The sequence below is a fragment of the Acartia tonsa genome, chromosome 14 (genome assembly GCF_053477335.1).
Source record: "Acartia tonsa isolate MP-2025a chromosome 14, ASM5347733v1, whole genome shotgun sequence".
Classification (NCBI taxonomy): domain Eukaryota; kingdom Metazoa; phylum Arthropoda; class Copepoda; order Calanoida; family Acartiidae; genus Acartia; species Acartia tonsa.
Genome location: NC_137273.1, coordinates 26,030,907 through 26,053,406, shown reverse-complemented (window position 1 = coordinate 26,053,406; position 22,500 = coordinate 26,030,907). Strand labels below are relative to the sequence as shown.

Genomic DNA, 22,500 nt, shown 5'->3' with positions numbered 1-22,500 from the left:
TGCCCCTAACATACATATGCATTATGCATGTACTAAAGTTTGAAAAATTTTATTTTTCTCTTTCTTTTTTATCTAAATTTCCTTTTATTTTTTATCTTCCCGTTATTTGTTTTGTTATACTATTACTGAAATAATTCGTAATTTGTATTATGAAAAAGACAATTATCATGAAAACCTACTTCTGTTCCCCATCTGTATAGGTTGCGTTGCTGAATTTGCTTGAAAGTCCTGGATTTCTAAAAAAAATAGGATTAAAATTATGTAAACAAGGATAGCCAACATCCATAAAACAAATATTATAAATATGCAAATGATACATTTTAATTTAAAGTTACTTCATTTTGAGACAATAAAGTTATGAATAACTAGGCTGGACGTGCTTTTTAGAAGTGAAACTATTCTATGATTGTATGTCTGATTGTTTGGTTAAAAAAGTAATTTTCTCGGCTTCTTTTCCAGAGAGGCAGTTAAACACTTTTGAAGCCAGCAACAATTAGATTAAAAATTCAATTACTTGGACCGTTAGTTTGTTGGTCATGCTACACAATACATGAGTTTACATTACTATATTGATCTAACCTATCGAAATGTAGGAAGGTGTATGCATGTAGTTTAGCCAGAGCCCTCATTCCAATCTTCAGGTGCATTTCATCCAATGGCCTTAACATAATATAATAACACTAGCTGATACGCACCTAGCCTCTAGGGGAGTGCGGAGCAGTTCAGGAAAATGTCATAAATTGACTATTGACTCTTTGGGCGTGGTGACGCTTCGGGTACAATTCCTCTCCCCGTCACCTTTGAGAATACTCTGCATTTTAAATTGCAATTTAACACGATCAACCGCCTAGGGTATCAACACCCATCACAGAAAATGCCATAAAACCAACCCAAGAAATGTTTAGCTTTCTTTAAAAGTAAAACCAAATTCGGTCTAACATTTCCCAATATCTTGATAGAATTACAGTCTATTCACGATCCTACCATACTATTGGTAAGACAGTGTACAGAAGTGGAAAATATGGGCATTCATCCATAAAGAACAATTTAGCTATACATAAATAGTTGAAAATCTGATTTAGAAGCTGAATAACTGAATAAACTCACTTGTCGACATCCAAAGATTTGTAATCAGCGCTGCTATCTACAATTGTTAACTAAAACAAAGATAATTAGTAATAAAATAACCAGGGATCATTATGGATAAGGCTAAGGAGATAAATTTGTGTACCTAACCAATTGTGAGAAACAAAAATTCCCTCCTGTAGATTAAAGATATTCAATTAGGATTTGATAAAAGTTACCAATGATTTTTAATCAGCAAATAAGATTCTTTGCTTAGAAAACTTTGGGTAACAGTGTAGTTCACAGTTTTCATTATAAAGATATCTTTTTAATCTATTATGTAATATGTAGTTTAATGGTATTTGTATTTTTAAATATCTTATCTTATAATATTTGCATTTTAAATATTTTTTCCTTCTAATAAATATTTTTGAATATCATTATTTTAAATTTTTACTATTACCGCAAAATAATAAATAAAATATCATTTTATAATATGTACTTAACTTTTAAAAAAAGGTTGCAAAGATGTAAAAATCCATAAAATCATGAATCTGACAATAATTTAATTCAAGAAGTTAACAAACTGGTAAATTTAAAAAAAAATTAAAATCGATCTGTTTAAAAGTAAATAAAATATAATTAAAGGCGCACTTTCCCCTTCTGAATATCTGCACTATAGCTTACTTTGTCCGTTTGTCCATCCACATTTGTTTGTGACACTACTTATGGATGTTATTATCCTTCTAACAGAAATAAATGTTGAAATTATTCACCTTAGAATCTGAAAGCAAAATTTTAGAAAAGTTTGCCAACTTCAGCTTCGTTCCTGATACACTATCACTAGAAAATAATAATAGTTATTTCTTTCATCGTATTATAAACGGCTTTCCGCGGATATAGAATGTACAATTATAAGATTAAAACTAGTTTTTTTTAGCCCCAAGGTGCCGAAGGCACCGGCTAATCTTATGATTGTACATTTTTATATTCGTAGAAAGCTGGATATAATACGATGCTAGACATAGTTTTTTCGTATGGATGAGAACCAGTTCTTATCCACCGGATTCGAATGAATACGAGAATAGTTATTTCTCGTATCGTATTATAAACGGCTTTCCGCGGATATAGAATGTAAAATTATAAGATTAAAACTAGTTTTTTAGCCCCGTGGTGCAGAAGGCACCGGCTAAAAAAACTTGTTTTAATCTTATGATTGTACATTTCTATATTCGTAGAAAACTGGATATAATACGATGCTAGACATAGTTTTTTCGTATGGATGAGAACCGGTTCCTATCCACCGGATTCGAATGAATACGAGAAAAAATATTATATGTAGAAAATCTAAAATACAAAGTAGTACGATGTCTGTCTGTCGTCTGTCTGTCTGTCTGTCTGAAGCCTAAGATCTCAGTAACCACTGAACCGATTGGGCTCTACTCTTCAGGGAATATACCTACTGGGACACCCCAAATCCCAAAAAAAATGTAAAATACCCCCCCCCCCTTAATTTTTTTAAAAAACTAAAATTTAAAAAGGGGGTCGACTACACCCCCTGCCTTCCCCCCAAATTTTTATTTTATTTTTCTTTTTAAATTTAAATAACACAAAAATAGGTTGATCAAACCTCTTGGGGCACAGCCTAGGCTAGGGGCAAAGCGAATAAATATAAACGAATAACGAAGATTAAACATTTAGAAAAAGAGAGTCGTCCTAACAATGCTTAACTTGGAAGTTTCTCTAAAAGAAGGTGTATCAACTTTTTTTTTATAGCTAGCCGGTTCTTTTAGTAAGTAGTAGATGTAAAATTTTTCATAGAATTCAGATATGCAATCGGTTTTTTTGTAGACCTCTTATTTTTTAAGTAATTTAAGTTTTCAAAAAAAATAATTAAGTCGGTTTTAAGGTACTAAAACGCAACAAAATAGAAGAAGAAAATGGCCAGTAAAACAAAAATAGTAAGATCTTTAATTTGACACCTTACTTTTAAAATTCTGTTGAGTAATTATTGAAAAAATCTATTTTTTTAACCTCGGTTTAATAAAAACTTTAGACCTAAATATTTTCTCAAACAGACATAAAAAACATGGGTTCATATATACCTTTAGAATCAGAAAAATATTACGAATCCATTGTAAGCAAAATTGAAAAAAAGTAAAAAAATAAAAAAATTTAAAAATGGCCAATTGTATTTTTTGTTCTGGCAACACTATCGTCTTCCCTTTTTTACCCCCTCTTTACCCCCTCTATAACCCCTTCCCATTTTTATACTCAATTCAAAAGTTAAGACGTTGCCTGTACAATATAATATGATATTTTCATATAATTCCTTTTATTGTAGTTTATATACTATATTGTAAACTTTTTTTTTCAATTTTGCTTACAATGGATTCGTAATATTTTTCTGATTCTAAAGGTATATATGAACCCATATTTTTTTACTTGTGAAATGATAAAATTGAGTTCAAAGTTTTTATTCTCGTGGGTTTAAAAAAATCGATTTTTTCAATAATTACCTGACAGAATTGAAAAAGTAAGGTGTCAAATTAAAGATCTTACTATTTTTGTTCATAATGGCCATTTTCTTTATTTTTTTGTTGCATTTTAGTACCTTAAAATCGACTTAATTTTTTTTTTTTAAACTTAAATTACTTAAAAAATAAGAGGTCTACAAAAAAACCGATTGCATATCTGAATTCTATGAAAAATTTTACATCTACTACTTACTAAAAGGACCGGCTAGCTATAAAAAAAAAAGTTGATACAACTTCTTTCCTTTTTTCGTTTGATGTTAAATCATTGCGGTCTATTTTCAGCAAACATTTCGTTCTTTTTAAAAATACCCTTTGATTGCACTTTCTTTCTTTTGAAAGTCTTCAATGCTTGATAATAGATTGCATCTGTATTGCAAACATAGAATCAAAAGGTAATATTAATGTCTCTGGTATGATACATGTTGCTTCTTCCTTTTGCTTATGCCTAGGGCCTAACGAATGACAGAAAGTCTGACACGTAACAAATGTAGAGTATACTACTATAAAAATACTTACTCCAACAATCTGATCACGTCTGCAACATTTGCCTAAAAAACATTCAAATGTTAGAAAATTTGAGATTATATGGGAAACTTACGTTTGTAAATCTGACAATTTTACTTGGTAGAGAGACTAGCGGCTACGCCTCTAGAAGCCTCTAGGGACACGTACAATATTTTCTTTTCAATCTATGCAAACTTGTTAAGACCAGCTGTTAACTAAAAATATCAACCAGGCGGCGCTTTATTTTTTATTTTATTTTGGTACCTTTCCCCAAAATAGCTATAAACCTTCCCAGGTCATAAAAGAAACAGACAGAGATCTATTTACTCTATTAAAAGGATTGAAAAGCCGTAGATACTTTTAAACAGACTATACTAAAACCTTGCTGTAGAATCTACATAGACTGTATTCCTACTGCAAATTCTGGACTATAAACTTAATTTAAAGTCAAGACTACATTCTTACTCTAATAACTAGACTGAATCTTACTGTAAAGTCTAGACTTTAATATTAATTTAAAATCTAGAATGCAATCTTACTGTAAAGTCTAGAGTGTAATTAACTATAAAGTCTAGACTGCAATCTTACTGTGAGGTCTAGACTTTGATTTTACCATAAAGTCTAGACTGTAATTTTATCGTAAAGTCTAGACTAAAATCTTATTGTAAAGTCTTGACTGTAATCTTACTAAAAATTCTAGACTGTAATCTTAATATAAAGACTAGACTGTAAACTTACTGTAAAGTATAGACTGTAATCTAACTGTAAAGTCAAGACTACAAAACACTGTAGGGTCTAGCTAGACATGTTAGAAAATAAAATTTACTGCTAACAAATGGACCAACTTACAGTGTAAGTAGTTTTGCTACTAAAAATATAATATAAGAAAATTTTAAGGTGAATTGAATTCCAATGATTTATAAATTAAGATTGATAGTTTAAACCTTTTAACAGGAATCGGAATAATCTACTACCAAAATAGTCATTTAAAGCTTGTCTATATTTAAGGTTGGTCTGTCCGTCCGTTAGTAACAGCTTTCTCGTATGTAACTAGTGCCTGAAAGAATTGCCCTGTAATTTTCAAATATTGCATGTAAATTCCTGTAAACGTTAAGTCGTTTGAAAAATATCCGGAATCTAAGTAACTTTGGGATCTGTAGATTTATACGGATTTTTTGTTGAGCTTTGCTTTGATATAAAACTAGCGGCTACGCCCCTAGAGGTCTCTAATAGCATTTTAAATGTTTTTTTTTGTTCAAGTCTCTACGATACCTTGCTATGTTGCGTATAAGTCTACGAAAATTTAATATTTTTTTCGATTTTTTGTGATTTCTCGAGGGAGGTTGGTGGTACCCTCCCCCAAAATAGTACCTACCCGGGATCTATGAGAAGCAACCCTGGAGAACCCAGTCGGTTCAGCGGTTAGCTAGATCCTTCGTTACAAATATACAAACACACAGACAGACACACACACACATCCTGTTACATCATTATAAGGATTTACTTTAGAAGAAAGTGATTTATTCGGCTCTTAGCAAATATAGACTGCTAATTTTTTGTAGAGCATCTACTTTAAAGCTAAATTTGTCTTAATATAGATAAAATTTCTATGGTTCGCTACTAATGGATGTTTTCACCCTTGTTATTCCACTTTTCAAGAGAAAATCAAAGAGTCTAATATATTAGTAAGAAACACTAATCCTTTTTTCACAGTAAAAATAATTTCTTACACAATCGAAGATAAAAACTAAATGTTATTAAAAGATAAGCTATTCTATATCCAGTTCAGGTCCGTTCATTCGTAATAGAAAGTGTATTGGAGTCGCACTTAAGTCTAACAAAAACTGGTTTTAATCTTATAATTTTAAATTTTAGTATCCATAGAAAGCTTTCCATAATACAATGTGATAAATACTTAAGAAAGTTAGTAAAGTTTCAACATTAGATAGCATTCTAAACAAAAATATAGAAAAAATTCCGGCAGAGCTCATACCTGATTTTCGACAGTAGAGCTTCTTTGAACGTCCCAAGCCACTTGTTTCTGTGCTCCATCTACCTCACCATCAAATGTTACAGATGCGTTGTTCTAAAACGGAAATCCTTATATAAAAGTAACTGGATGTCTGTATGTATGTAGCAAAATATCTTACAAACCACTTGACCAATAAGTGAAGCTTCTTAGGTACATTGAAGGTTTCTTATTATTTTGTGGGATGGTTCATCTCGTGATGATTTCCTTTAGGAGGAAAAAGTTACTCTCCCTCAAAAATGAATCTTCCCTGAACCTATAAGATACTTCACTGTAAAGGAGAACTATATCGGTTAAGTGGTTAGCAAGATTTGTCTGTATACAGAAACAGACAGACAGGCATCCTGTTAATCTAAGGATAGTACCTCATCGATGTTTGTAATATTGATGTTAGACACAATGATACTGCTGCTGATGCATTGTCGGGCGAGTGACTCAACCTCATGACCACGAATAAGGTCGCCCATTGCCTGAAAAATTAATTAGTTAATTAATTGAATTTATATCCAGCGATTTTAATGACTTTACTTGTGCAATTTATGTGTTCTCAAACACAAACTGTATGAAATCGCACTTTTCACACTCACTAACTTTTTGCCTAATTACAAGTGTTTACCAAAAAAGGCTACACATGGTTAATCTTTAACAAGAAAATCCATAAAATCACGAAACCCTGGTTAGTCTCTCAGAGTTTTTAAAAGCGAAGCTTTTCTATAAATAGGGTTGGTCAGTCCGTCCGTCCGTAACGGATAGCTTTTTTCGTTAATTTATGCACATCATAATTGTCCTATCGATTTCAAACTTGGCATGATGATTCATGTAGTAGTTAGGTACGATTTAGACCAGAATTACCAGAATGTCCGTACGTCTATTTTAAACATATTAATTTTTTTACCAACAATTTTCTATGTGATAAAATCATCCGATTGATCTGATTTTTGGAATGCTGATTCATATTACAATAAGGGACAATATTTTGAGCAAAGCATCTCTGTAATCAAGTCCTAAAAATGTCAGTATGTCCTAAAACAATATTCTATATTTAAGAAGTTTTGCAACAAATTTACGTATGATTTTGTCAAAACTTATATATTCATATTTTGTTCAGTTCTGGCACTCTACAAGAGTCAATGTTCGTCTGTATTACCGTTTCAGAAATTCGCTTTCTTGGATGTTGTCATCCTTGTGTTTTCCCTACAGCTGTGCATATTTTTATTATAAATTTGGGATCTGCTGCAGTTCACGGTAAAATATTGCTGGTAAGCAATATTTCTAAAAATCTATAAATTTTAAAGGCTGCTAGCTGCCAAACGGCTGAACGTACTGATCATACCCGCACACCATTTTAAGCGGCATAAGAAGGCCTACAAACAATCTGGAATAGCCAAGATCCAATTATGCACAGGGAAAGCTTAACTGAAGAAAAAACGCGTAAAATAGGTCTTTTCGTGCATTTCTCTGCACTGCGAGATAATTATGCATTATTGATTTATGGCTATTCCAGATTATTTGTAGGCCTTCTTATGCCGCTTAAAACAGTGTGCGGATATGATCTGTACGTTCAGCCGTTTGGCAGTTAGCAGCCTTTAAAATTCATAGATTTTTAGAAATATTGCTTACCAGCAAAATTTTTCCGTGAACTGCAGTAGATCCTAAATTTGAATTTGTACCTTAACCTCTGGTTTAGCAGTTTCTTTCTTTTCTGGAACTTTGGCTGCCACTTCCGGTTCTATACAAAATATAATGTTAAGTTGTTTTATTCTAGAATTTGCTAAATTCAAATCATATTTATAAAAGTAACAGGGCGTCAGTATGTCTATCTTTATAGCAATTGATCTTCCTAAACGCCAAATCGATATTGTCGAACCTAACAGGTAATTCGATCGAGGTAAGTTTTATAACGATTTTCGAGAAAGGTACTTCTTACCTTCCAGGAGAAATTGTCCCTATAAAACAATAAGTTAAAAAATATACTTTCATTAATGATTTTGACAAATGCTATATGTAGGTATAGAGTAGCTGCGCTACTAAAGACAAACCTTCTTCCTTGATAGGCTCTTTGGTTGCCAAGAAAACAGATGCAAGGCCTAAAATAATAAAATTGTCATTAGGTACAATTTATTTTTAAAATTAGTTTTCATAAAATATGTTTTTTGAATAAAAAAGTTTTCTATCTTTTCTTCCATACAAACAAATTCCATATAGTGTCAAGATATTTTTTTGATGCTTCAAGCAAAAGAATTAAAATCGATAACAATGGCCAAGATACTGTTAAGTATTTAATATGCCGGCTATTGAATCCTCTCGTACAACAGATACAATCTATGAAGATGATTAAAGTAACTCAACAGATTATGACGTCATAGAACCCAGTAATAGTGTCGGACTGATTATGACGAAAAAAAGAATTAACCAATGAGAGGCCATTATTGACCAATGGTAAAATTTATAGTGGCCTCTCATTGCCTAATTATTTGTTTTACGTCATAATCAGTCCGACACTTTTACTGAGTTCGACGTCATACCATAGAATAGCCAATGAGAGGCCAGTATACAATGTAATTGACAAATGGTGAAATTTATGCTGGACTCTCATTGGTTATTCTATCGTATGACGTCATAATCTGTGGAGGGACTATAATCATCTTCCAAAATCCAATCTACCCTTTTTATGCAGAAATTCAATATCTAAATTGCACTAAAATGATAAAAAAAACTGGCAGGCATGAATGCAAACTAATCTTTTTTAGGAGAAATCTCTCGGAAAATTTAAACGGCTCCTGCGAGTGCAAGGTTTTTTTGAAAATATTTTGCAAAAGATGCCAACAGCACATGATATAACTTAATAGATTTTTTTCTTAAAAGGCCATAGAAAATTTGATAAAATTATGACTTTTAACATAGGTGATTATACAAGTTTAAACGTACAAGATATTAAGATTAATGTATATCAACAAGATATTACATCAATAAGACAGGAACATAAATCTGTCGCCAGGTATTGTATTAAACTATCTTTTAGTAGACCCAGGAATTTAATCGTGTTTATATACAGAAACTAGACCAAATATAATATAATATAAAAAGCTGTTTGTCTGTCTGTGCAGAAGGATCTTGTTAACCACTGAATTGATATAGGTGTGCATTATAATGTGTAATCTTTTAGGTCTATAACTATTCGGGGAAAGTACTGGCACCCTCCCGAGAGAAATAATCTCTATTAAAAATTATCCCCACCGAAAAATTCCTTTAATAAACTAAAATTTACAGGGTGTGGGGGGAAGTCAATAGCTAATAAAAGCCTCTAAATAGTTGTGTACAAGAATGTTTGTCTGTCTTTGCCGAAGGATCTTGGTATTCGCTGAACCTTTATGGTTAACAATTACAATTAGCTTCTCATAGGTCCCGGGCGGGTACCACCAACCTCCAAAGATAAATAAAACTGATGGCCTAATTGCTCTTTTTTATATATATTCCTTCTGTCCATACAAAGGTTTTAGGATTTTTTAGGGGGTGAGAGGGACTATATCCAAACTCTCTCAAAAATTTACCCACCAATAATAAAAATTGGTGGAAGATAATGTAAACTCCTCCTTCCCCTAAAATTGTTTCTTGAATGTCAGAATAAAGATGGATATGAAAACTAATAGTGTGAGGTCTATTTTCTCGAATTGCTATTTAAAAATAATTTGAATTCAGAGACATTTTTATTGAAATTTCTAAAGTAAATCCTTTTTAGATTACGAATAAATCTTTCAATGCTCTCAATATAGCTTCATGACTTATTGAACATTGCATTTGGTTAGGCAAATACTTAACCCTTAACGGTCGGGGTGGGGGGGGGGCGTTGAACGCCCCCCCATCCGGTTTTTTCTATCTCATTTTCTGTGTGTGAAAGATAAAGAGCCCAAACTGCTTGACTTTTTAAGTATGGGTATGACACATAACTGAGAGTTGGAATTTTTTGAATATCTCCATCCTGGCGGGCACAGGATGCCAGCAAACCTGGCAGGGTCATCCAGGTAAAGAACAAAAATTTGTTTTTGATTTAAACAAAGCATTTTATCTTACCAAAATACTAAAATATCCTCTAGTAGTACATCCTCATATTAAATACAGGTGTTCAAGTCAATTTCAGGTTCCAGGTATGATTCTGCAGGTCCTGATCCTCCAGGTCTCCAGAAATCTTTAAATCCTGTGGCCGCAATTTTTGACTTAGAGACTTCAAATTTTAAACTTAAGCTTTTCTTACATGTCTGCATAATGTATTAAAATTTCATAAAGATCCGCCGCCGTTTTCCCGCCGACCGCCGACTGCGGCGGCTGGCAGCTGCCAAGTACAGCTGCGGCCGCTGAAACTTATGTTTTGATATTTCAAATATAAAATTTAAATAAAATAAACATTTTCTGCAAAAAAAATTTTCTTCTAGCTTTAAAAATAAAAAAATTACAGCCGTTTGAAATTTTTAAGTAAAAAAGGACCTAAAAACAAAGGTTGTTAAATAAAAGGGGGAAGGAAGCGGAAATTGACCTTGACTTACTTAAGGTCGGAAATTTACCATAACACAGGGGACTTGCACAAAAAAAATTAGCCCTCTAGCTCTAATAGGAACTGAGATAATGAGGGGGGGCGTTGAACGCCCCCCCCCCCCCCGACTGATTAAGGTGCGGCAAGGGGCCCGACTGTTAAGGGTTAAAATTGGGGTTTGAAGGGTTATTTGATATTAGGGTTTGGTTCCCGTAGTTGAACATGGCCTATTTCATTGGTACTCAACTATTTTTATCTTCTTACTTAAATCTTCTGTTCATATAATATTAGCTATTTTACTCTTTAATGTTTCTTTTGGCTTAAAAACATATTTTTTAAATGAAATATAATAAGAAATTATAAGATAATGTTTCATAAAATTTTTATTAAAGCTTCTTAACCCTTACAGATCGGGCCCCTATTCCCACCTTAATAGATCGGGGGGGGGGGGGGGGGGGTCATATTGACCCCCCCCTCTATCTCGGCTTCTGTTAAAGATAAAGATGTAAAAAAAAATTCTGGTGGTTCATGTGTATTTTTAGAGAAAATTACTTTTTCTAGTCATAGCAGTCAGGCCGCTCCTTAGCCGCTTTTTAGCGGCCAGCCGCTAAATTTTAAACAGCTGTAGAGCGGCCAATTTTGCAGCTAGGATCACCAAATTTTAGGACGAACTTTTATTTTTCATAACAAAAAAATTACTTTTTCTGATCATCGCAAAAAAACGGCAAATAACGGAAACCGCCATTTTCGGCGGTTACGGCGGTAAAACGGCGGTTGGCGGCGCCAATTAATATTTTTATCTGTTTATTATTGCTCAAGGATTTACCAAAAAAATTTATAGGTCTCTAGCTGTAATAGAAGCCACGATATTCATGATATATGTCTGTAGTAAAAGCCGGACAAAAATCGGTCATAAAGTCGGTCAGGGTGCGGTCAAACGGTCATAACACCACTTTTCTCATAAGGTCATTGATATCTCAGTATTCACCAAAAAATTTTAGGTTTCTACCTTATATACAAAGTCATAATGTAGAAATTAAGATTTATTTAGATTTTTTTTTAAATTTTAGTGCTACCCAACCGACTTTGACCGGACACCACGACCGACACAGACCAGATATCCTAATAAAATCAACTCTTGCCGAAGTATAATTACTAAACTTAAAAAGTCATGAAGTCACAAGTCTCTATCTTACCTACCAAAAAAATGACATTGAAAAAATAGAGGGGGGGGTCAATATGACCCCCCCCGGCCCCCCCCCCCCCGATCTGTAAGGGTTAAGGTTAAATTGAATTAATATTTATTTGATAAAATCTCTGTTGAAATTGCATATTTACTCATTACACAATGATCAGTTTATTACACTAGTCCCCAAAGATTTATAATAACGTTTTCTTATTGGTTTGCTAAAAAAATTTAAAAACTCTTTATGAATTGTGATTGATTGTTTCATTAAATTGAGTGTCTAAACCTTTCAGCCACTAATGATAATCTAATGTAATTTTGTGTATTATCATTGGGTATTTACATCAATTTATCGGCAATGGTCTTATCACTTTAGATCCCTGATATTTACTTAATATGTAATGCACAAAATGGGACCCAGGATTTGCCTGTCATGAACTGACAAACCGACCTTAGAAAAACCTTTGAAAAATAACTTACTGAAATCCGAGGCTCTCTTGATTTTCTCGACATGCTGTTTCTTTCTGATGACCATGGTATCTGTGTCAGGCTTTCTGGTACCTGAATAGAGAATATTTAGTTTATTTGTCTTACAAAAAGATAAACGACGGCGAGAAATATGGATAGATAGAAAGAGAAAGATAGAAAGAGAAAGATAGAAAGAGAAAGATAAAAAGAGAAAGATAGAAAGAGAAAGATAGAAAGAGAAAGATAAAAAGAGAAAGATAGAAAGAGAAAGATAAAAAGAGAAAGATAGAAAGAGAAAGATAAAAAGAGAAAGAAAGATAGAGAAAGATAGATAGAGAAAGATAGAAAGAGAAAGATAGAAAGAGAAAGATAGAAAGAGAAAGATAAAGATAAAAAGATAAAGATAGAAAGAGAAAGATAAAGATAAAAAGAGAAAGATAGAAAGATAAAGATAGAAAGAGAAAGATAGAAAGAGAAAGATAGAAAGAGAAAGATAGGAAGAGAAAGATAGAAAGAGAAAGATAAAAAGAGAAAGATAGATATAGAAAGATAGATAGAGAAAGATAGAAAGAGAAAGATAGAAAGAGAAAGATAGAAAGAGAAAGATAGAATGAGAAAGATAAAAAGAGAAAGATAGAAAGAGAAAGATAGAAAGAGAAAGATAGAAAGAGAAAGATAGAAAGAGAAAGATAAAAAGAGAAAGATAGATAGAGAAAGAAAGATAGAGAAAGATAGATAGAGAAAGATAGAGAGAGAAAGATATATAGATAGAGGGAGAGATAGGAGAGCTATATGGATAGATAGAGAGAAAAATATAGATTGTTATAGATACAAACATATAATGAAAGAGAGAGAGAAAGAAAAAAAGAGAGAGAGAAAGAGAGAGAGAGAGAGAGGAGAGAGAGAGAGAGAGAGAGAGAGAGAGAGAGAGAGAGAGAGAGAGAGAGAGAGAGAGAGAGAGAAATGTTGATTGTTATAGATATATTATGAAAATGAGAGATAGAGAGAAATGGAGAAGGGATTATAGATTTTTAGAAAGAAAGAGAAAAGAAGTAGACAGATTGAGAGAGATTGAGAGCGTGAAACCAATGGACACATTAACGTATGGAATAGCTTGTATTCTTAGCTGCATTAATGACGCGAGAGAACCAAATAGAGTTCATCCTTACAGTAGGACATACAGACACAGTCACTTATAGAGCAGCCCCGCTACTAAAAAAGACATTTTTTTCCAAATTGAACAAAGTATTTGACACACCACCAGGTGAAACCGAGAAATCAATTACTAATTTCATATTGATGATGTTTTGATTGAAATTTTAGATGCTTAGGACATTGAACTTAAAACTGTTTGTAGTTTATTTCTTTGTTGTCAACGCACTATGATTTCTATCATCATATAAATAATATAAACACTTCAGGGTTTCAAAATTTATCAATATTTTGGATTTATGTAAAATATACGAAAAAATATCAATATTTTATTTCTTAGAACACATTTAGAATTTATGTTTTATAGTTATAGTAAAGCTAAAGGCAAATAAACATCTAAAATATGCTTGTTTTGTATATTTTAGTAAATAAAAATATTTGTAAAACCCAGGGAGGAGGGAACATTGGGTTGCTTTTTACACTAGTCCCCAAAGTTTATATTTCCTTGTTAGTCGGCTTAAAAACTTTAGGGACTTTTATTGAATTTTAAGTGGTAAATTTTGTTAATCACCATTACGGACAAACATAATTTTATCGGCTATTGTCTTATCTCTTTGGATCCCTGGTTAAACCAGAAAATTACCTACATGTACAGAATATTTGGTGTACAAAATCGAATCATCTCTTTGCTTGTCATATCAAAAAACTGCATCTAAAATCGTGCTGTGTTCGTAATTCGTATCTATTTAGATTGGGTGTCCATTCACTTTCGCAAACATATCAGACATAAATATCAGAACTTTATCTCATTAAAACAGCACAAACAAACAATTTTGTGTTCTGTCCGTCCGTCCGTTGTCTGTAACACCACGGAGGAAATGTAATTAATAGGCTACTATTTAATTTAAAGTTATGTTTTTTTTTGTAAATTATTTAGTCTATCGGTATGACACGCCACAAAAGAAATAGATACATTGTTATTCAAAAGTGATATTATGTAGCAATGAAGGCACACCTTTGGATATACATGATCGATTTTAATTTCAACATTAACACATTAATTTAATATTTTGCTAAGTAAAAAAATACATCCAATTCAATATTAACAAAACATAAATAAAAACCTTCTTACAACAATTTATAATCGTATCGGCTTTGATGATATCATCACCAAGAGAGGGGAAAGTGGAATGGTAGATTACGTTTTTTAGAGGGTCAAAACCGTTTTCATAGATTATATTTCTGCTTCTATAAAAATGGATTCAACTCCCTAACTGTTGAATTGGATATTTATGATAGAATTGTTCACAATGTATGTAAAACATATGCTTTGACTACTATGTTGCTGCGATTGTAATGGTAATAATTGTCCTTAGTTTGTGATGTAATTGTATAAACTAGTAAATTATCATGCATGATCATCCTAATTTTTGGTGTACATTATTTTTTATCACACTGAGTAGTTTTGAACAATGAAAATGCCAAATCTTACGTCAGATACATCGAATAATGACTATAGAATATTTAATTAAACTTTTGAAATTATCCTAGAATTATTTATCAATGCTTTCAAGATTTTAAAATATTTTGTCTTTTGTTCAATAGTCTTATGATTATTTTTAAAACATGTTTTCCTTTTGTTTCAACCTTAGACTTCAATCTAAGAGGAGGTTGAAATCCCAATCTCCCACACACCTCTAAGGACGGAGGTGGTTGTTTACCTATTATCCTCCCCTTGAGTAATTTTAAAGCCCCTTTACTTTCAATTTATTTCAAATAAGAAAGGAAAGGGATTCTCTGCTCAACTGGGCATTTTTAGGTAAAAACGAAAAAAGTTTAAGTGTTACGTTAAAATATTTGCATTGACTACAACTATAGAAAAGAAATGCTTAATATATGAAACTTTGAAGAAACTCATCTATTATAAAAACACTTTTTACTTTTAAAAATCAAATTTATTCCTTATATCGCTAAAAATACCTCAGTTCAAATCTACATATTTTACTATGATCTTAAAAGATCTAAAAAGCTATGCTACAACCAAGCAGTTTATTTTCAACCATAAGCAGAGTAACATGTTGCCAAAGTTAATAACCCTCCTGTTGGTCGCAGGTTCGAGCCTGGCCTGCAATAGGGTAAAAAAGGAACAAAGGGAGGCTAGGAGCCCAAATAATGAGGTTACTTATGTTGATTATAGGTAACTTTATATTTATAGGATACGATGCAATTTGCATTTTTGTGTATTTTTTAAAATCTAGATTTGTATAGAATGATTTTTATACCTGAAAATCAGTGTTCATCAGCCGCGCGTCAGAAGTTTGTAAGCTTCAGTGAATTACAATATGAAAATGAGCTAAACGTCTAAACCTGACCCACATATGGTGCAATCCCTGCTGATATAGAGTCAGATGAAAATACAAAGACCAGTATATCTATAATTTGTAAAGTAACAAAAATATTTCTTTTGATGATAGAAGGGTAAAGTATAATACAGCGGAAGCAAAAGAATGCTTGTTCAATCAAAATTAAGATGTTTTTTTTTATGTATATCGTATTGGCTAAATTATTTAGTAATTTAAGGTCATAATTTGCTTTATTTTTTATACATTAAGAGCAAAGCTCTTCTTTACCTTTATTCTTTTTTCTTCATCTGTCTGTCTTTTCATTTTTCTGTACGCTTTTTTCAGCTTAATTTGTTGTGAAAATTTCTCTGATGAATAGAAGTCTACTCTATAAGTTAATTGATCTGTCGGTCTTTATGCAATGCTAAAGGAGAAATATTCGTTTGTCATAATAACATATAATAGATATGTTTTTGTTCATTTTTTTACTAATGAATGTTATCATCCTCGTTGTTTTGTTTTAGATCAGACCTACAAAAAGAAATTTATGGTGTCCCTCTAGTAGGAGTTATTTCAATTATGGATATGGTAAGTATATATTCTCGTATTCATTCGAATCCGGTGGATAGGAACCGGTTCTCATCCATACGAAAAAACTATGTCTGGCATCGTTTTATATCCAGTTTTCTACGAATATAGAAATGTACAATCATAAGATTCATATCCGCGGAAAGCCGTTTATAATACGATACGAGAAATGACTATTATTGTATTATTATAGTCTACTGTAGTGCTTCATTAAGATACTAGCAGCTATGCCCCCTAGAGGCCTCTAGGGGCACTTAAGGGGTAGGGGGGAGTGAAGTCGAGCCCCTAGAGGCCTCTGGTGTTAATCCCCAACACCCACTTTTAATTTTAAACAATTAAGGGAATATAAGGGGTTTAATGTTTTCTAGGGGCAATTTCTCTTGGGAGTATGAAATAGTCTTTAACCTCCACAGGAAAAGCTATACTGTAAAGGCGAACCATATCGGTTATCAAGATCCTTCTGTACAGACAGAAAGACACACACACAAAGAGCTTCTTGTTACTTTTACAAAAACATAATATATAAAATGTATAGATGTTTACAGCTTGTTATTGGTCCTCATTCATATGAGTGTTTGCATGATTTTCATGATTTTTTCAAAGACTGTTTAGACACATTTTAAGGGATTTAACAGGAATGTAGGCGACATTGGTATATAGTTTACCTACACAAATAATTATACTAATGTAATATTAACGACAACTATGTAATTTTATGGGAGAGTTTTTCTATTTTAAGATTTTGAAATCTGTTGATAAGCAAGAATGACATAGTTTTTAATCTTAAGACATATTGCCAGATGTAAACATTAAAAATACAAATCTATACTTTTAAAACTCTATGATAAGTCTATAAACACACCCTTTGTTAAAGGGCCAAATAGAAATAGAAGAATAGAAGCATATTCTGAACCCTTTTTTCGTCAAATCTAAGAAGGAACATTTCTAGCAGACAAATGTATTGTTTACTTTCGACTCAAGCTGATGTGGATTCTTAAAAAATGATAGACTCGCTACTCGATAGTGAGGCAAAATTATTTTTATTAAAAATCATCCAAAAGCACATTAAAAATCTACAAAAATTAAACAAAATCAAATGTTAATAACCCTTTTAAGATTTTATTTAATTTTTGTAATTTTTTTTATTCGATTTTGGAGGATTTTTCACAAAAATAATTTTGCCTCACCAGCGAGTAGCCAGCCTAACTTTTTTTTAAGAATCCACCTCGTTTCGAAGCTTTCAAATTTAAACGAAATTTTTGGGCAATTAATTCTGATTCCGCAAAGCTTTCTACTAAGAAAATATACTGTTTACAGCTGACTTTTATATATGTATGAAATGAAAAAAAACATGTATTCGTTACAAGATGTGTACAAAATTTCAACCAATGAAATTAAATGTATGTACCGATGCGATTCTCTTATTGGCTCAATCAGACATTCCCTCTCTTTCTTAGTACCTTTATTAAGGGCCAAAATGAACAGTTCTTAAAAAAAATATAATATTTGACTTACAATTTCGGTAGCGAGGATGATCTAAAACTAGTAAATGACAAGTCTATCCTTTGAATAGACTTTAGACGATTAATTGATGCACATCCCCAATTATGATAAGCATACTTTTGCCGATTAAAGTATTGTTAGAAAAGTTGTAGACTTCAAACAAATAAAATTTGATAAAAGTCCCCAAAGTTTTTTGAGCCAACGAATGAGGATAGTTTTAAAAAATATTTTGAGAACCAACATAATTTAGCCAACCCGTACCTGCCTTATTTACGTGACTTTTATGCTTATCAACAGAAAGATGTAATAAATTTAATTGCTTAATTGATTTAAATTATGCGATCATATAAACTTTGAGTCAAATTTAGATAACAATTTGTAGAAATTTTCTTTAGTATTTTGCAGACAGACAGACACCCTTTACTTAAATATGATAATCATTGTTGCTTTTCAAAAAAGATTTAATCTTAAACACCTTAAAGCTTATTTAGTTATTTTTTTATGAACACAGTAATAGTGTCTGACTGATTATGACGTAACAAAAAAAATAGCCAATGAGAGGCCACTATAAATTTTACTATTGGTCAATAACGGCCTCTCATTGCTAATCTTTTTTTGTTACGTCAAAATCAGTCAGACACTATTACTGTGTTCTTTTTTTATTAAGCATTATTTAGTCCATCAATGAGTCGTATTTTTATTATTTCTAAAAAAAAGTTTTAAAAACTGATTCTTCCTATTTACCATTTAAATGGATATAGAAAACGAGGATATATTGACAGGGAAAAATTTGTCGTCAATTTAGGTTGCTAATATGGACCTCATTTTGTAAATTCTGTAGGAGAGGAGAGAAGGGGTGTGGTATAGGGAGTGTATAGTTATTCTAACTAGCAGAGAGTAACACTTATTTAAGAGTACATGAAAATCTGGTGCAACATCCAAATAATTATAGATCGATTGTCATTTATATTTGAAAGAAAGGGCTGTAACATTTTGTCTATTCACAAAATATGTAAATTGCATAATACGCTATGTTTTTAGAGGGTTAGATTCAGGTTTAGGGCTTCCGCAGGGTTTAGAAACTGCAATGGATAAGAATGATTGTGCGTTTAAATTCAAACCAGATTTTGCTAAGATTACTTAATCAGTTTTAAGGGAGTTATGCCTTTTGTTATTAAAAATCAGTTATTTTTTTGCGTTTTACAGCTAAATTATGGAGTTACTCGCTCCCTCCTACATGAATAATGGTGATAATACCTCCACTTCAATTTAACCTCAGCTACCCCCCCCCCCCCCCCCACCCCAAAAAGTTAAATTATCCTCCCTATCCGTAGTCTGTACCTCCCCCGAAATAAATTTAGCTTTGACGTCTTTGGTTTCTGTAGTATTTTTCGTAACTGAAAGTTGTCAATCTTTCAGCTTTTTGTATCATGATGTTTTGTTCGTTTATAAAATGTAGTTATCCATTATAATGTATACAAAAGTTTAGGCGATTCCTAGAACTATTTTTGTTCTGTAATAACATACAGATGGAAGTTCAGTTAAGTTTGTAATTTTAATGTTATTATATATATTGAAGAAGTCCCTAGTAATGCCCCATACATATTCCCTAGAATCAGTAATATTTCATCACCCAAAGGGGTTCCTTATCACGTTATCTGTTGTTTAAATGTCATTTTTGATTTGTTATCATTGAGAAATATAAATTTTGAGGTAAAAATTTTTACTTTTTTTTCAAGTAATCCATAAGTTAAGTGTAAAAGAGAACTTAGAAATTTAGAAATTTTTATTGAGAATTGGGCAACAAAAGTGTTTGAGCGAAATAATTATTAACAGTCCATTTCTTTATAGATTCGTCCTTACTAGCTTTTAATGTCTTTAGCTACTAAAATGAAATTTAATCTTTATCATTAAATTGAGGATTAAGTATTCTAAAAAGGTAAAAGTTTACAATAAATATTTATATTTTGGTTTCCCATCATTATATTTTTTGTCAAGAATTATTGCAAATGCAAAGATAAAAAACAGTTAAATATTCAACAGATCTATAGTATAGATATACAGATAACTACTTTCCTTCCTTTTTCAATGACCTTTTACTTCTGCTTCTTAATTATTTTCTGCTACTTGTTGTGTTAATACAAGCGACACCATTTTGGTTGATTTTCAATGATCAAACAGAAAGGTTGCACAAGGTTGATGCGAGATACAGTTATTTAACCCTTTCTCCCTGCAGTGTTTTACTTAAATATATCACAGTGCGTTAAAGTTGCTTTGAATTTTGTGTCAGAACCTAAATTGGGACATAGTGCATTTCATTACCCTAGGTTAGGTAACTTCATTTCACTTTTCAACAAAATCTAAAATGCAGCCGTTTTTGAGAAAATTAGATTTGAAAATTTCAAGTTCTATTTTCATCCACTAGGAGTTACCGCATAATCATGACAAGAAAAGCAAAGATTATTTATTTAAAATTTTGAACAAGTTTGATTTGATAAAGTTCGTCATAAAACTACTCCTTAAGTGAGTTGATTCATGGCCATTTTTATCATTTGCTTTGCTAAGGTCCCGGAAATTCAGCCTTAAATAAATCATATATAGAGAGGTTTTATGACAGACTTTATTAAAGCAAAGTTGTTCAAAATTTTAAATAAATAATCTTTGCTTTTCTTGTCATGGTTATGCGGTAACTCCTAGGGGATGAAAATTGAACTTGAAATTTTCAAAACTTTCTCAAAAACGGCTGCATTTTAGATTTTGTTGAAAAGTGAAATGAAGATACCTAACCTAGGATAATGAAACGCACTATGTCCCAATTTAGGTTCTGACACAAAATTTAAAGCACCTTCATACGCACTGTGATATATTTTATGTTCTGCTGTTAATTCTAAATTTTGTACAGTACGCATTGTTATGTAGGCCAAAACACATTAACTTTTTCTGCTTACAAGAGTCATATTAAGATGTCCGAATAAGAAATATTTAGTACCAGGTTAATTTCCAGTCTAACTTTAGTGCTCTTCATGATTTAAACTGTTTTTAAAGTATTTTTGAATGAGGGGTCAAAAATATACTTTGCCACATTTAGAACAAGACTGCAGGGCCCAAATTTTAATTAGGCCCCAGAGTTAGTTTTTTTGGGATTTTAAAAATTATTTTTTATAGTAGATTGGGTAATTTTTACAACAGCGGAAGCATTTTTAATTTTAATTGCTTTTTTCTTCCTTTCTTTTCATTAGTACACTCTACTATGCCCTTGATTAGGTATAAAAAATAAAAAATATTTATTAAAATAAAATACATTGGTTTAAGAATATCGTTCAGCTATATAATCTGCATTTTTGTTAACAAAACAACCTGGACGGGTAAATAAAAGGAATTTTGGACAATTTCTTCATTGAATAATTTTATCGTATTTTCCCTGTAAAAAATTTTGGGGGTTTAAAAAATACGAGAATTTTTGTTACGCGTATCCGCACCATTTTATATGGTTTCTGGATAAATAACTTTGTACATTTTTTCCCCCAATTTATTCTATTTTCCTTAATGTAAAAATATAGAGAAAAAATTGGTAGAGAAAAAACGGAAACAATTAATTCATATGGTCTTATGATTAGTCATATTATTATAACTATAATTGGCCATTAAACTTTATGTTAATTTTATCTATTGAATTTATTTTTTCAGAAAAAATATTATTTGCATTTAACAGAGTACATTGTTTTTGTATGCTATGCATATAAAGTGAATTATTAAAATTCTTCCATAAGCGACAATTTAACCACAAAATAAATAATCGATCAGCTGGGGTAAAAATTACCCAATCCACTATAAAAAATGATTTTTAAAATCCCAAAAAAAACTAATTTGGGGGCCTAATTTAAATTTAGGCCCTGCAGTCTTATTCTAAATGTGGCAAAGTATATTTTTGACCCCCCATTCAAAAATACTTTAAAAACAGTTTAAGTGAAATTATTTGTAAAGAAAATAGAAATAAATATTTTGCTCTAAATAACGGTATATAACAACTTAATACTTAAAGGGACTGTAAACGAAAAAAATTCTTATCAGAATATTAAACCTTAACAGTATCTCATTCACATTTTCTCAAAGTTAGATCAGAACGGGCTCTTATTTCCTTAAAAAACGGCCTTTTTCGCCAATTTTTACTATGTCCAAGATTAGGGAAAAAAATTCCGTACTATATAAATGTGCAGTTAATTGTCTTTTTTACCTTCTATAGCTAAAACTAAACTTTTTGACATAGTTCTCTATTTTTCCTAAAGGTTAAGCCTACTTTTAACATAATCCTTCCTTTAAACCAATGCAATGTATAGTTACTTAGAAATTGATAAAATAAGCAATATTTTTTATTGAAAACCAAATGCAATAACAAAGTTAGAAACAGGTTTTTTAAAAGTATCCAAGTAACTTTAGATGGCCCATCTCTCTCCCACCTTTAATTACAAATTTGTAAATAATACAGGTGCAATATTTCTTTATAAACAGTCTGATAAAAGTGTAAACTAATTCTTTAAAGTGGGTTATTTATTGTCCGACACAATAAAAAAGGATATTATCATTTCAAATAATCTCTG

At 31.5% G+C, this 22,500-nt stretch overlaps 2 protein-coding genes across 6 annotated transcripts in view; one reads left to right on the top strand and one right to left on the bottom strand.

Moving 5' to 3' along the window:
- LOC145305762 (uncharacterized) overlaps positions 1-22,500 on the bottom strand; it is a 260,360-nt gene that overhangs the window by 14,057 nt on the left and 223,803 nt on the right. For all 5 annotated transcript variants that reach the window (XM_080147544.1, XM_080147548.1, XM_080147545.1 and 2 more), the window contains exons 18-27: positions 12,330-12,410; positions 8,175-8,222; positions 7,806-7,864; positions 6,501-6,605; positions 6,100-6,192; positions 4,119-4,150; positions 1,842-1,908; positions 1,108-1,157; positions 580-660; positions 180-236 (exon numbers count right to left, since the gene is read on the bottom strand). In XM_080147544.1, the coding sequence (XP_080003670.1) occupies positions 180-236; positions 580-660; positions 1,108-1,157; positions 1,842-1,908; positions 4,119-4,150; positions 6,100-6,192; positions 6,501-6,605; positions 7,806-7,864; positions 8,175-8,222; positions 12,330-12,410 (673 nt within the window). The remainder of the gene's footprint in view (positions 1-179; positions 237-579; positions 661-1,107; positions 1,158-1,841; positions 1,909-4,118; positions 4,151-6,099; positions 6,193-6,500; positions 6,606-7,805; positions 7,865-8,174; positions 8,223-12,329; positions 12,411-22,500) is intronic.
- The window catches only part of LOC145305764 (thiosulfate:glutathione sulfurtransferase-like), a 14,452-nt gene continuing 7,463 nt past the window's right edge, over positions 15,512-22,500 (top strand). Inside the window, exons 1-2 of the mRNA XM_080147551.1 lie at positions 15,512-15,666; positions 16,336-16,399. Of these exons, the coding sequence (XP_080003677.1) occupies positions 15,545-15,666; positions 16,336-16,399 (186 nt within the window). The 5' untranslated portion in view covers positions 15,512-15,544. The remainder of the gene's footprint in view (positions 15,667-16,335; positions 16,400-22,500) is intronic.